Raw genomic sequence first — 14,540 nt, 5'->3', positions numbered from 1 at the left:
GATTCATTTGGCTTGGATGGGACTTGAGAGTCTGCTTTCCTAACAGACTCTCTTGTGTTGCCAATATTGGTCTTTGGACTACACTTCAAGTAGCAGATTTTAGAGGAACCTTAGCTAATTTATGGCTATGACCACCTAACCCTAGAAATATTGGTATGTTTTAATTTTTCTGAAACCCCTTTATTCTGGGGAATTACTTTTCCACATAAATAATTCAGCCTTTTAACTGCAAGACAAAGATTGTCATTCTGATCTTTGTGCTCTTTTCCTTCATATTGAAGTATAAAAATACCTGCTGGAAACATACGGTCACATTTGCTCAACAAGCATTCAAGACCACCTGTCAGTGAGTGGCCCCACTTTAAGGCACACAAACACAAATAAAAGGCTTGATAGCAGAATCAAACTATACATAGCAGAGCCAAAGTAATATGGGGTAGAATCAAATTAGCTCAATCCGTGTTACTCAAAATCTGAACTGTGGACAAGCAACATTACATCATCTGGGAGATTATTAGAAATGAGTGCTTTTGGGCCTCACCTTATGTCAACTAAATCAGTATGTGTTTTTCTTCAGTATGCATTTTAGCAAGATTTTTGATATGAAGATATGTACATGAAAGTCTGAAAAGTACTGAACTAGACCACTGTTTTATGTGTTTTTTGTTCCTTTTGTGCTATAAGAATGGTCAAGATTTGTTAGAAAAAAGGATTTTTACCATATCTTTAACCTCCACCTCTTGGGTTCAAGTGATTCTCCTACCTCATCCTCCCGAGTAGTTGGGATTACAGGCATGCGCCACCACACCGTGCTAATTTTGTATTTTTAGTAGAGACGGGGTTTCTCCATGTTGGTCAGGCTGGTCTTGAACTCCCAACCTCAGGTGATTCACCCCCCTCGGCCTCCCAAAGTGCTGGAATTACAGGTGTGAGCCACCACGCCGGGCCGATTTTTATTGTATCTTAAAGGAAGTGGTAAATAGAGGTGAGTGGGGAAAAGTTTAGAAAGCCTTTCAAATTGTTACTACGATAAGAAAAGTATAGAGTGCGGAACAAGCAGGATGAGAGGAATTGGGAACGGATGTGACACACATTTCTGCATAGTGGGAATTACATTGCTGTCTTGAGAGATACGGTATAGCCCCATACTTACTAGACTCATCCAAATATATATGTGTTTTTTTGCATGTTGACATTCTTAAAGAAGTAGCTTGGTAAATCTCACATAACTTTGTTTCTCATGATGGTAACGTGTTTTAATCCTTAGAAGGTCTTTATATGTGAAAATAGATATTGCATATGAGGTAAGAATATATAAATTATATAATAATCATGTTGTAAACTTGAGTTCAGACTTAGACCATATGAGTTGAAGGTGATTTCCTGCCTTACTGAATTTTTCTGTTGTCAGACCTATAATTTGGTTACCCTGTACTCTTCTGATATTATTAGAGAGTAGGAGCCTAGATTTTCTTCACTCTTTTCTTGGAAAATTGGATGGAACTGTTAAGGTACTGCCTTCTGGATTCTTAGTGTCCTTGAATCTTTTCATTTCTTCCTTCCTCCCTTTCCTGTTGCTCACTAATGAAGATGGACATGAAATGGATGTGAAACATTAGGCAAGGCAAGGCCTGACAGATTTGGCTGGTAAACAACCAGGAAGCTTTTTGAACTTAGGCAGTTACTAATTTCTTAGGCAGAGAAAAAAGTAGTGCAAGGTGCCATTTCTCTGTGCCCCTTGTCTCACACTTGGAAAGAGTGACACCGAAATAAAAGGGGCTGGCTAACGATTGTCCCTTGAATGGTGGGACACCCTATTGCTGAGGAATGATTGTTATACTGCAGCTAAGCCTGTTCAATCTGCAAATGTACCCTACAAGGTTGAGGAAGAAAGGTCTCATGTTTCATTAGAACCTGAGACGAGATGGGAAACTCTCCTGACAGAAGCATCCTGGGGCGAGAGAGAGGTGAGTGGAAAATGTCCATCCATATAGCAACTTCTCAAAAGCCTCTCTTGTCCATGTTCCAGGATGATTCCATGGCCTTCTGCCAAGACAGCTTGCACTTTGATTCAGACCTTAACCTCTCTGCACTCTTTGGACATGTGCAAGGTCTCCAGAGTGCCTTGGCTGATCTGTTTCCCTTCAGTGGAGGCCCAAGTAGAAGTACTGTTTCTTCTACTAATGTCACCCCCTCATGCTGAGAAAAACAACGAGAAAGGGAAAGAGTGGTGAAGTGGCATAGGAGATGACATCCTTATCTCTCATCAGTCACACATTAGTACCCTAACTTTGGAAATCTAGCCTTTGATGTTTTTAATTTGGGACTCGTATATAAAACCAGTTTTTTTTTCTCTTTTCATAGCATCTTAATAATTATAGCCTACTTCCCTTCACAGTTTCAGCTATTTTGGAGGATGACTGTATGTATTCCTTTTTAAAGTACCTATTGGGACTCCCCACTGAGAATTTTGTATATGCCACATTACCTGTATTTTAATTTTGATTAAAATTTATTCAGCACTTTTCATGTGATACAGTAACAGCGTTTAAGTGTTTAATTTCACTTATATAAATGTTCATGTTAGAATAACATACTTAAAATCTTTTTCTTTAGATCATTGTATGTTATTAAATGAGCAACAGTACTACCAGTCATGTCATTTTACATATTACTTTTGGCACTCATACCCTTTATTGCTGGTTTTACATTAAGATCAATAATAATCAAGAAGTCTCTCTTTTCAGTAAATTTCATGCAGACTGGGTGGCAAGAGGCTAAACTTTAGTCTGAGAGACCAGTGAAAAAACCTGGAACCTAAATTTGAGATGATGAAGTCTTATATGATGGCCTTGGAAATAGGGAGGGTCGAATATAGATGGGATATCACAGATAATAAATTGACAATATTTGGGGAAATTATTTGTTATTAGTAGACCTGCAGTGATCTGGAAGATGCAGGCAAGGCTTTAGGGTCTGCTGGCTTTTTACTAGAGTGTCAGGAGCATGGTCAGATCTCCATGATTCTTGGAAAAAGCTATGTTGGAGGAGATCCTTGCAATTCCTCCTATTATTGACTCTTCCCCTTACCCCCAAGAGTAGCAATGTATTGCTACTGCAAGCTACTAGTTGGCAGAAAGGTTATTGAGTAAGTAGGTGGCAGTCTTCCTTAACCCTGTACATGGGAGAGCATTAGTCTTTGCAGCTGAAGAGACTAAGCAGTAGAGAAGGTTCCTCTCATTGTCTTGATGAGGGACTGACAACTTGCTAGCGAAAATGTTGCTTGACCACAGGAATGAGACTTCCATGCACCCTCATCTTGCCATCATTAAAGCTATGCAGCATTTGGGTCCAGCTTTAAGAGAAGGTGAGAGTCATGACTAGGCCAATGAATATAACAGTACATATAAAAGGGACCTAGTTACCAGGGAGAAAACAGAAGTAGACCACTGAAACAGGCAAAACCTAGTGAAAATAGAATTATTGAACAAAATATTGAACAGATACCCTTGAACAAAATAATAAAGGCACATAAGCAGATTGAGTTACAACAAATTCTTTAAAGCTAGAAGAAAAATGACTCTAAGTTTTAATGTTTAGATTATTTGAAAAAGAGGACACGTGCTATTAAGTTCCAAATTACTGGCCTAGAAAATCAAGGGGAAGAATTATGTCATTAAGTGGAATGAAAGTACTAACAGATAAAATCAAGACGATTAGAGGCTTACAAGAAGTTCTAAAAGAGAAAAAAAAAAGCAGGTGGACAAGCAATAACTAAATAATAGATGGGATGAAGAAAGACTTGAGAGTGCAGATGAGAACAGCTGACTGTTGTCTAGCCAGGAGAGAAGTGAGGGAAACACACAAACACCTGTCCAGAGTCTGGTAAAATCCCTGAATTCCAAGGAAAAAGTAAAAATCCTCTAAGCTTCCACATGAAAGACCAAGTTGCATACAAAGAAAAAGAAGCAAACCGACACCAGGCAATCTTCCTTACCACACAAGCAGAAGTAGAAAAAAGTGGAATGACGCTACACAGTTGACAAAGAACTGCAACTCAGGAACCTTGTACTCAGCCAAAGGACCCTAGATACTAGTTTATCCTATCTGAGGAAAACTAAAGAAACAACCTATGAATCAGAATAGAGACCTTTATACAGGGGAAGATAAAGAAGAGAGAGAACAGTTTAATAAAGAATACGGTAGATCAGTCTCAGTAATATAAATTCAAAAGTAAAAATAAAATATTAGCAAACTGAATCTGCCATTGTATCAAAAGAATTCTAGACTATCAACACTAGAGTTTATTTCAGACACGTAATGATGATTTGTTACCAGGAAATCTGTCAAAATAATTTATCAAAGGGACAAATAATCATAGCAGATTAGATAAAATTTGAAGCTGTTCTCATGAGAATGTGAAGTAAAATGGGTATAAGAAGGCAGTTATGCCTGTAATCACAGCACTTTGGGAGGGTGAGGCAGGTGGATTGCTTGAGCCTGGTAGTTGGTGGTTGCAATGAGCCAAGACTGTGTCACTGTACTTGAGCCTGGGCAGCAGAATGAGACTCAGTCTCAAAAGAAAAGGAAAAAAAAAAAAAGGCAGTTATTTAAATGTAATAAAGACTGTTAGCCAGTGTACACCATTGTAAATGCAAGTACTCCAGAGATATTTCCATCTCAGTTAGGAAGTAAACAGGGATTCCTTTTGTCCCACCATCATTATTTACCATTATTTGGGAAGCATTATGTCAAATAATTGGAATTATAATGGTAATAAATATTGGGAAAGGAAAGAAACAAATTTTATTTGTTTTTTCTAGTGGCATTTTTGTATACTAAGAAAGCCCAAGAGATACTGGAAAGTAGCTCCTAGAGTTACAAGGTAAACTGTTAAAGTGGTTGGTTATGGAATAAGTGTGTGAATATTTTTCCCTATTGTAATATCCAGTAGCATGAAAGTGGAGAGGAATGCTCTTCTCATAGTACTCAAAATGTTTGAGTGGGGGATGGTGAAATGTAAGGAACAAATTTAACAAGGAAAGTACTAGGTCTATAAAAAGCTATAAAGTATTTTTGAAGAACATCAGAAAGATTGAACAAATAAAAACATAACCATGTTCTTAAGATGGAAAAGATGGAAATTCGTAAGATTGTTAAATACCAGTTCTCCTCAGATTAATACATTCTTTTAATTTGATTCCATTTTGAGTCCCCAGAGATTGTTTTTAAAATTGAAAAAAAAATAACAAAGCTTATGTGGAAGGACAGATGCCCAAGAAGAGTCAAGAAAAAAGTGAAGCCAGTGGTACTTGCCTTAGCAGATGTTTGATCATACTGTATAACTTGTGTTTCTAAATGAATGAAAATGGCATTGGAATAGCTAAGTTGAACACATAAAATGTCCAAAAATAAAACCCCAAATATTGGAATTTAATATATTGACCGATGTATATTTTAATTCAGTGCAAAGAGGGTAGGTATAGCCACCTATCCACGTGGAACAACAACAACAACAAAAAAAATGGAATTTCTACGTTGCGTATATACCAAAATATTTTAAAAACTTGAAAATTTTGTAGAATATGTGATCAGTGGGTAAGACCTTTTAAACCAAGTCACGTCACATAAAAGATAACAATAAGAAAGGCAAACGTATTTGACTACTCTCCCTCTATAATGGATATTTGTATATATTGGATGTGATTCTTATGTTTCCTAATATTAAAAATTGCTAGCTTGGAATTCTAGTAGAGATTTGGGGTCATGAAAGGTCTGCCATATACTTTGAATTGGAATATACTCATTAAGATGAGTATCAAAGAACAGTGAAGGTTAGATTTATTACTGTTAGCTCATACTTCTAAAGGGTATTGCAAAGATACCTCCAAGACATATTTACTGTTTTGTATCCTATTTATACCAGGCCTTCCTAGCATTCTAAATTGAGTTACCTGTACTGTTGCACAATGGAAACCGATTTCCCTTTTAGTTTGAGTTAGTTGCAACTGATAACAGTTGTCACTTTTTTTACTCAAGGGTATGAAAGTGCCAGTATGTCTAGCACATGTGAACCTTGCAAAAGTAGGAACAGACATTCAGCCCAGACTGAAGAGCCTGTTCAAGCAAAAGTATTCAGCAGAAAGAATCATGAGCAACTGGAAAAAATAATAAAATGTAATAGGTCTACAGAAATATCTTCAGGTATGTTCTTTTTTGGTTTGCATTAATATAAGGAGGTTTTCAGCTTAGATTTGAAAAGCTATAATAAAGCAGGTTTTAAAATTGGTGTTTCACACATATCTATCATGTGGAAGATTTTATAGTGGAAATTATAGTACACATTCCTTGATATTGAGAAATAAAAACTGAAAATATTTTTTGTTTTACTATTTAATAGTTTTGGACACATTTTAATAAAATTCAAAACAAGCAAAGGATAGTTACAGTTGTGGAACTCCTCATTTCAAGTTCTGAAAATCTTATCTGATTACGAATTAGATATGAAATCATCTCATCCCCTGCTTCAGTCCTTTGGCCCACTGTGCCTACAGGATAAAGTCTGAATGCCTTCATGGAACGTACATGGCCATCAGAGATTTGGTTCCTTCCTGCCTCTCCAGACTCATTTCTCAACACACTCTACCTTGAACTTTTTTCTTTCTGTGGCACTGAACTGAAGTTTTTGTATAGCTATCACATTCTTTCTTACCTTGGTAGCTGTTTTTCTATCTCAAGTCCTTTCTGCCTTTTTTGGAAGTTCATTTCTCTGCTGGACTCTTAATACAATTTTAGTTCTGGAACTCCATGCTGATCCAAACTGGGATAGTTTCCCCTTTCTCCTGTTTTCCTTGTAGCTTGTGTAAACCTATTTTGTTGCCTCAATCACATTATTATAGTAGTTCCCTGTTTGTCACTTTTTTGAGTCCCTTAGCAGCAGATAATACTTAAATAAGCACCAGTAGTTTCCTAATTTGTAAAGAATATCTCAAAGAAATATGGAGAGAGAGAGGCAATAACATGACATTAGACTATAGTGGATAGACCTTAATCTAGTAGCTTTCATTGACATTAGTATAAAATGCATGCATTTTTTGCTTAAAAATGATAATAGCAGCTATCTTTTGTACCAGGCTCCATTATTTTCAGATTACCAACAAATCTCATTTGAGCCTCATAATGCTGAGTTGGTTTTATTTCCATTTTTCAGAGGAAACATGGTCAAAGAGGGAACTTTTGTTTTGTTTTGTTTTTCAGTACTCATAAAGGCCCAGTAATATAAACTGGTACTTTTCTGGAAAGCTTCAGAAGTCATGCCCTTAATCCAGTAATTGTACTTGTAGTAATCCATCCTAAGAAAACCAAAGGGGAAAAAAAAAAAGAAATTAAGACTTAGTGTTGTCTCAACAGTATGATTTCAACTATGTATAAACAAAAATTTGAATGCAAAAAGGCTGGAAAAAAATGCATCAAAATGTTAATAGTGGTTTTATCATCTTCAAACTCATAATGAGCATTTATCATTTTGTAATCAGAAAAGAAACATCACATTTGTTTGCATTTTGAAATGAATTTCTCAAGTCCACATTGCTAGGAAATGGTAAAGCTGAACTTAGAAGCTGTGCCTCTGTTAAGTCTGTGTTCCTTTCTGCAAAAATATCAATCCTATTCTCCTGAACCCAGAATTTTACTAAAATTTAATAATTTCCATCTCCTTTTACTCTCTACCACATAGTGATATCTTCAAAAAATAAACAGTCGGGTAGAGGTCGAAGAAGGACACTAAACTGAAAGTCTTAATAAACTGAGTATCAATCACTTAAATAATAATTGGACATAATACTTCAGGCCCTATTACTGTTACTTAGTGAAATATAATGATTGAATTTCGGTGAATTAAAAAATGTTTGAATATATAAATATACACAAGTTTACATATTTACATTCTGAAAAGATATAAAAAAAAATTTTTGAGACGGAGTCTCGCTCTGTCACCCAGGCTGGAGTGCAGTGGTGTGACCTCAGCCCACTGCAACCTCTGCCTCCCGGGTTCAAGCGATTCTTCTGCCTCAGCCTTCCGAGTAGCTGGGACTACAGGCGCCCGCCACCACGCCCGGCTAATTTTTTTTATTTTTAATAGAGACAGGGTTTCAATATGTTAGCCAGGATGGTCTCAATCTCCTGACCTCATGATCCGCCTGCCTTGGCCTCCCAAAGTGCTGGGATTGCAGGCATGAGCCACCACGCCCAGCCCTGAAAAGATTTATTTTTAGTTTTAATCATTACCCTAAAATTCTTTATAGCATGTAAGGCATGTTACTTTTTGTAACTCTACTCATAACATATGATTATTAGAGTACAGCAGAATATGACTGCTAGTATTAAGTTACGCAGTCCTCTTCTCCCGTGGGTGTTGTGGGAGGTTCACCTTGATGTGTATGCTTCTAAAAATGAATGATAGAAGTTTATTATGATAGTCATCATCAGTCGCCTTAATATACGTTTATAGCAAACCTTTTGAGATTTTTTTCTTGAGATTATTTTTAAGTAGAGCATAAGCCTTAGTTCAGGCAAACAATTTTAAAGAAATTTGCTTATTTCTTTTTTTCATTCACTTGTTCATGTTATAGACCCTGTCTTTACTACTCATACACATTTTATGTTCATCCTTATGTCTGCCCTTTCCTACAGCACATGCTAGGAGAATACTACAGCAGTCTAACAGAAATGCATGCAATGAAGCGCCAGGTAACAATCTGCATAGTTTTGGTGTCCACTTTTTGTTAATTTTTTCCCATTGGTCCTAGAAGTTTTATTGTTCGGTTTTTTTTCTTTTTTAAATTTAGCTTAGAGTATATATGTTATGTGACTATTGTAAAAGATAATTTATATTCATAAAATTCTGAACCCATTCATTTATAATTCTTGGTAAAATTGGCTGCTTTTGTTTTCATATTCTGTTAGTGTATGTAACCTAACACATTCATAAGGGTAATAGAAACCTTTTTTACAGTTTAGTACTTGATTTGAGGTTATTTTGTACTTCAAAGCATTAGTATTTCTTAGAACTAGAAATATAGTTACCTTTATAGTTTATCTTTCCTTTTTAGTCAACATCTTAGAAAAATAAGTCATCAAACAAAACAATGATTACATGCAAAGACGTGATAAATAAAGATCATGGAAGTTACAAAGATTCCCAAATACTATTTTAGTCTCTAATATAAGTATTCTCATTAAATGTGGTTCTTCATGATTTAGAGTTGTAAATTTTTTTTTAACTCCTCTTGCAGCTTTACATGAATGAAAAGTAAAAGCCAGTTTGAATGGAACCCTTAGGGGACTCTAAAGATATAAAACAAGGACCCAGAACTGACAAAGCTGAATATATCAGTGGCACTTTGAAAAGAAAGAACTCTGAAAATAGGATATAAAAACAAGATGGAATTAGAGAAACCTGATTAAGATTAGGGATTTTTCTAGCCAAAGCTAATCAATTTCAGTTCAGGAGGAGAAACTGGCGTAAACTTTCCACCACTTGACTGCAGAAGTGGTGGGGGAATGAAGCTAGTGTTTAAACGGCATATTCATTATTTGAGAATAATTTAATTTTTAATGATATGAAATTTAGAATGATAATTTTATCACATACAGAGGTATTAAATATGTCATTAAACATAGTTATAGCTTTGAAATGAAATTTTTAAATTAAGTATGATTAAACTGCAATATAGTATATAAGATGAAAGTTTGCATATCAAGTTCTTTTTACCTGGATTTTTCCCATTAGTAGAGATTGCTTACAGAGATAGTTTTGGTTCCTACTTACTATAGTAAGTGTCATTTTTGTAATAGTTCATACTTTAAAACTACTAGGAGAACTTTAGTGTATCACTTGATTTTATACCTGTAACTGAGGCAAAATAGGGAAGTTGCATATTTATTGTTATATATAATTAATATATTTTTCTATTAATACATTAGTAATGTTGTTATTTTATGCTTGTGGAAATTGAGACCTGAAGATATTAAATTATTAGCCAAGTAGTGGAAAATTTTTCTATTAGAGCACATTCTTTTTGCATTTTCTTATCATTCTCACAAAAATGAGTTTTTATGATCTTGTATACTTATTTGAAAGCACAATATATGAAGATACTCAACATTTTAAATGTATACATTTGAGTGTGATAATTTTGTTTTATCAACAAGTAAATATAGCCGAATTGTAGCTAAATAATAGAGTGATGCCTAGATTCTGTGAAACTGAAAACTTCAGTTGGGTCACTTGCCTGCTCCAATACACACTGAGTATGTAAATAAGACACAGTGGTGAAATTGACCTATTATGTTAGGTTACAAATTTGGTTACTCATCATCACAGCACTTTTCTGTGTGATGTATATTTGATAATTAGTAGACTATACTGGATAGACCTTAATCTAGTAGCTTTCATTGGCAGCATTCAGTTTATTCTTTTTAACATTAAGAAACTATACAAACTTCCTTTTCTGTAATGAAGTTCATATTAGCAAAAGCAAAAAAGAAATTAGCACTTAGCTTATTTCTAAGTGTTGAAAGATTTTCACTGATTTTTCCCATGAAATGTATAATATTTTCTTTATATTTTATATGATCAGAAATAAACATGGTTCTTAGTAATGCTAGGTAATGTTATTCATTAAAACTTTATTTTTAGTACAAAATGCATATCTTGGTATCTTAAGATTTTACTTATCTTGGTAATATTAAGCTTCTTTTCTACTTTAAAAGCTCTGAAATAGAATTGTCTAAAATAGAATTTTTAGATAATTTAAAGCTGAGAGTAATGATACTAGCTAATAAAAGTTGTCATGAAGGTACTTCATCAATATTAACTTTCTGGTCTTTTATGTATTCCAGAAACTGGGAGTGATTTTTCCATGTTTGAAGCTTTGCGAGATACTATTTATTCTGAAGTGGCTACATTAATTTCTCAAAATGAATCTCGTCCACATTTTCTTATTGAACTCTTCCATGAGCTTCAGCTACTAAATACAGACTACTTGAGACAGAGGGCTTTATATGCATTGCAGGTATCTGGTACCTAACATAATTTTTCCTACCCTGTTATCACCTTCTTCATGATTATCTCTGGTTGCTGTCTTAGACCGAAGCATGTACCATATGAATTTTCATCTGTTCTCTGTGTTTTCTTGACATTTTATTTAAAATTTTTTATAGCTTAAGTAGCATTAAAGTATTTTTTTGAGTACTTTTTCAGTGTTTTGTCTACTTCCTCACGCTTAACCTGTGAGGATAGAAACAGTACATTTTCCCTTCCATCTGCTTTTATTTTTGAATCTGTAATATAAATGAATGATGAAGCATGTATGTTTTATATAAATGATAATCTTATTTTCTTATTTAGGACATAGTATCCAGACATATTTCTGAGAGCCATGAAAAAGGAGAAAATGTAAAGTCAGTAAACTCTGGTACTTGGATAGCATCAAACTCAGAACTTACTCCTAGTGAGAGCCTTGCTACTACTGATGATGTAAGCTGATAATGATTAGTGAATTGTAGACATAATTTTAGTATGCACTAAATAAAAGTTATATAGGTTATTGTCAAATTGTAGGTAGACCTAATATATTTGATTTTCAGCTTTTTTTTAAAACCTGGGTATAATGTGTTATTTTATTTTGAGGGCGAGATACAATATGCAATGAAAATATGGTAGCAAACACCAAAAATTATGTATGTATGTTAGATTATGAGGTCTGAGATAGCCATATTTATGTTGTTATTACCCAATATAGGGGCTGATTCTTAAAAGACATTTACAAATGTATGTTGTATTTATTTAAGACATTGAGTAAAACAGACAGCAATCAGATTATAGTAAAAATGCTTGAATGAATAAATACAGGATAAATCACGTCTTTGGATTTAAAAAGAAAAAGCCTAGACAAAAGAAAGTCTTCCAGGAAAAAAATTGTAATTTAATGTATTCTAATTGATGGAGAAAATTTTGAATAGAGTAAAAAGGACCTGGAAATGGAGAAGAGTGCTAAGGAGAATGGTATAAATTCAGTAAGCTGTGTCCTCCAAATAGCACTTAGCACATCGTTGATTGAATAACAGTGACAAAACTGCTAGCATACTGAGGAGATAATGTGCTAGGTGTTTGGGAATCACCTATTTCAAGGTTCAGGCCTTGATTTTATTGTAAAATATTACATGTGGTCGTGGGATAGCAAATACATTCCTTTTTTATGACAACTCTAGCACCTAGAGATACGTGGGTAAGAGTTCCATAGTTGATTAGCAAATACCAGCTATAGGTAGAGAGTTGGAAGTTACTGCTTCTGCCTTTTATTGAAGTGTTAATACTAAGTTTTTTCTGAAGCCAGTGTTTTCTCAAAGGATTATCTTGCCTCTTCAGATACAGTAGTTTTCTGAGTTTTTCTCAATTTTTGCTCTTTAACTTCTACTCGTGTTTAAAATATTTCCCCAGCTCATCTTTTCTGTTTAAAATGTTTTCCCACTGGACTCTGACTCCTTTAGTACTATAACATAAACCTGTGTCTAAAAACTACATGGTTTTAATTAACTTTGCAATGTGAAATGTAAATTTAGTGTCAGTGTTTGCTCCTTTGGATTGTTACAACTAATTGAAAATTGTGTATTCCTTTTTGTGGGAAATGAAATGTCATCTGCTTGAATACATTAAAAATGATGTTAAATTATACTAAGGTTTATCGGGCGTTGAAATAACTTGAGAGAGAATGAATAGTCTCCATTCCTAGACGTATTTTTCAATAATTTTATATCCTTAATTCCAGTGGTTTCACTTTTATCCAAGTTTCATGCAGGCAGCATTACTTCAATTTATTTTAAGAGATTGGAGCACATTGGTTTGCACCATCGATAGCACATTTTGAAAGTTGAGCTACAGTTTAGGATAAAGTTAACCTAAGAAGGTTTTAAAGTTAAATGAAATTTAAAGATGCTGTACTACTTGATAAGTAAGGACTTGGGATAGTGATTGTATTTAGTATTACTTTTAATTAAGTAACTAAATCAGTTCTTCGATATTTCTTCTGAAACTTAAATTCAGCATTAAGGTCAACATCTTCCCTTTACTAATGCCATTTAATCAGCAGCACCACAATATCCAGTGTAGATACTCACAGATCTGAAGCAGCAGTGTTCAGTAGAACTTTCTATAGTGACAGAATTGCTTTATGTCAGCATTGTCTAATGCTGTAGCCATTAGCTACATGTGGCTAGCAAGTACTTGAAGTATAGCTATTGTGACTGAGGAACTAAATTTTAAATTTTATTTAAATAGCCATGTGGTGTTTTTTGTATTGGACAGATTTAGAGCCTCATTCTCTAAATGCTTCTGTGCTCCTTGAGCTTCATTTTTGGAGTTTTTACAAACGTATATTCAGATGTGTAAGAGATACTGCTCTTTCCCAGGAAAGAGAGAAATGAAAGTGAAACTGGGTATCTGGGAGTTGTAAGTCAAGGAGGATGGACTAGAGACATTGAGGTTTAGGAAGAAGAAAACACACTTTGTGTCTCCTGCTCCTGATGATAATAAAATGGTAAACGCAATCTGTCTTCAAGTCTTACTTGAAGGAGTAAAAAAATGGTTTCCCTATTTCTAAAATATGTTCCTCAATGTCTAAATTTCCTTTAATCAGGGACAAATCTTTGATTTCATAATTGAAGATAGGAAACTTCAAAAAGATCAATAGTTAAGGAAAGAACACAACTGTAAAACGTCATAATCAAAATATAAGTGAGACACCCTACCACCATCACACTATACACAAAATTAATTTGAAATGACCTAAAGTCCTGTAAAAGCCAACACTATTAAAACTTTTAAAAGAAAATGGGAGAAAATTTTGACCTTGACATAGGCCGAGTTTTCTTAGGACAGAGAAAGCACTAACTATAAAAGAAAAAATTAATAAATTAGACTTGACAAAAATAGGAATTTTCTGCTTTTCAAAATATACTGTTATGGGAAAATAATCCCAGTATATATCTCTGACAACTTTCTGATATATAGACTGTATAAAGCTTACAACTCAGTTGTAAGACAACTCAGTAAAAACTGGACAAGAGATTTGAACAGGTACTTAATGAAAGAAGATACATGAATGGCTAGTATGCAAATTAAAGCCGCAGGAAATACCACTTCACATCAAGAATGGCTAAAATGAAAAGATTGACAAGAAGTGTTGGTGAGAATGTGGAACAGTTGGAACTCTCACAGTCCTTATGAGAATGTAAAATTGCACAACCACTTGGAAAGCAGTTTGGCAGTTTCTTATAAACGTGGCATGTGACCCAGCAATTTCTCTTGTAGGTTTTCATCCAAGATAAATGAAAATATGCATCACAATAACACTTGCACATTAATGTTCATAGCTTCTTTAGTCATGATAGCCTCAAACTGAAGCATCAAGAGATAAATGGATAAACAAACTGTGGTATATCTATACAGTGGAATACTATGCAGCCATTAAAAAATAATG

General features: G+C 34.4%; 1 protein-coding gene across 30 annotated transcripts in view; it reads left to right on the top strand.

The window, feature by feature from the left end:
* PCM1 (pericentriolar material 1) overlaps positions 1-14,540 on the top strand; it is a 105,017-nt gene that overhangs the window by 52,497 nt on the left and 37,980 nt on the right. For 12 of the 30 annotated variants that reach the window (XR_009214647.1, XM_058443321.1, XM_058443316.1 and 9 more), the window contains 4 exons: positions 6,040-6,204; positions 8,692-8,748; positions 10,903-11,075; positions 11,411-11,539. Coding sequence is in view for 29 of the 30 variants with exons in the window: in XM_058443321.1 (XP_058299304.1) it covers positions 6,040-6,204; positions 8,692-8,748; positions 10,903-11,075; positions 11,411-11,539 (524 nt within the window). In the remaining variant the exon portion in view is untranslated. The remainder of the gene's footprint in view (positions 1-6,039; positions 6,205-8,691; positions 8,749-10,902; positions 11,076-11,410; positions 11,540-14,540) is intronic. The other 18 variants (XM_058443320.1, XM_058443322.1, XM_032162367.2 and 15 more) reach the window with 3 other exon arrangements.

Source organism: Hylobates moloch, unplaced genomic scaffold (genome assembly GCF_009828535.3).
Source record: "Hylobates moloch isolate HMO894 unplaced genomic scaffold, HMol_V3 SCAFFOLD_8, whole genome shotgun sequence".
NCBI classification, from domain to species: Eukaryota; Metazoa; Chordata; class Mammalia; order Primates; family Hylobatidae; genus Hylobates; species Hylobates moloch.
This window is presented reverse-complemented; position numbering and strand designations above follow the sequence as displayed.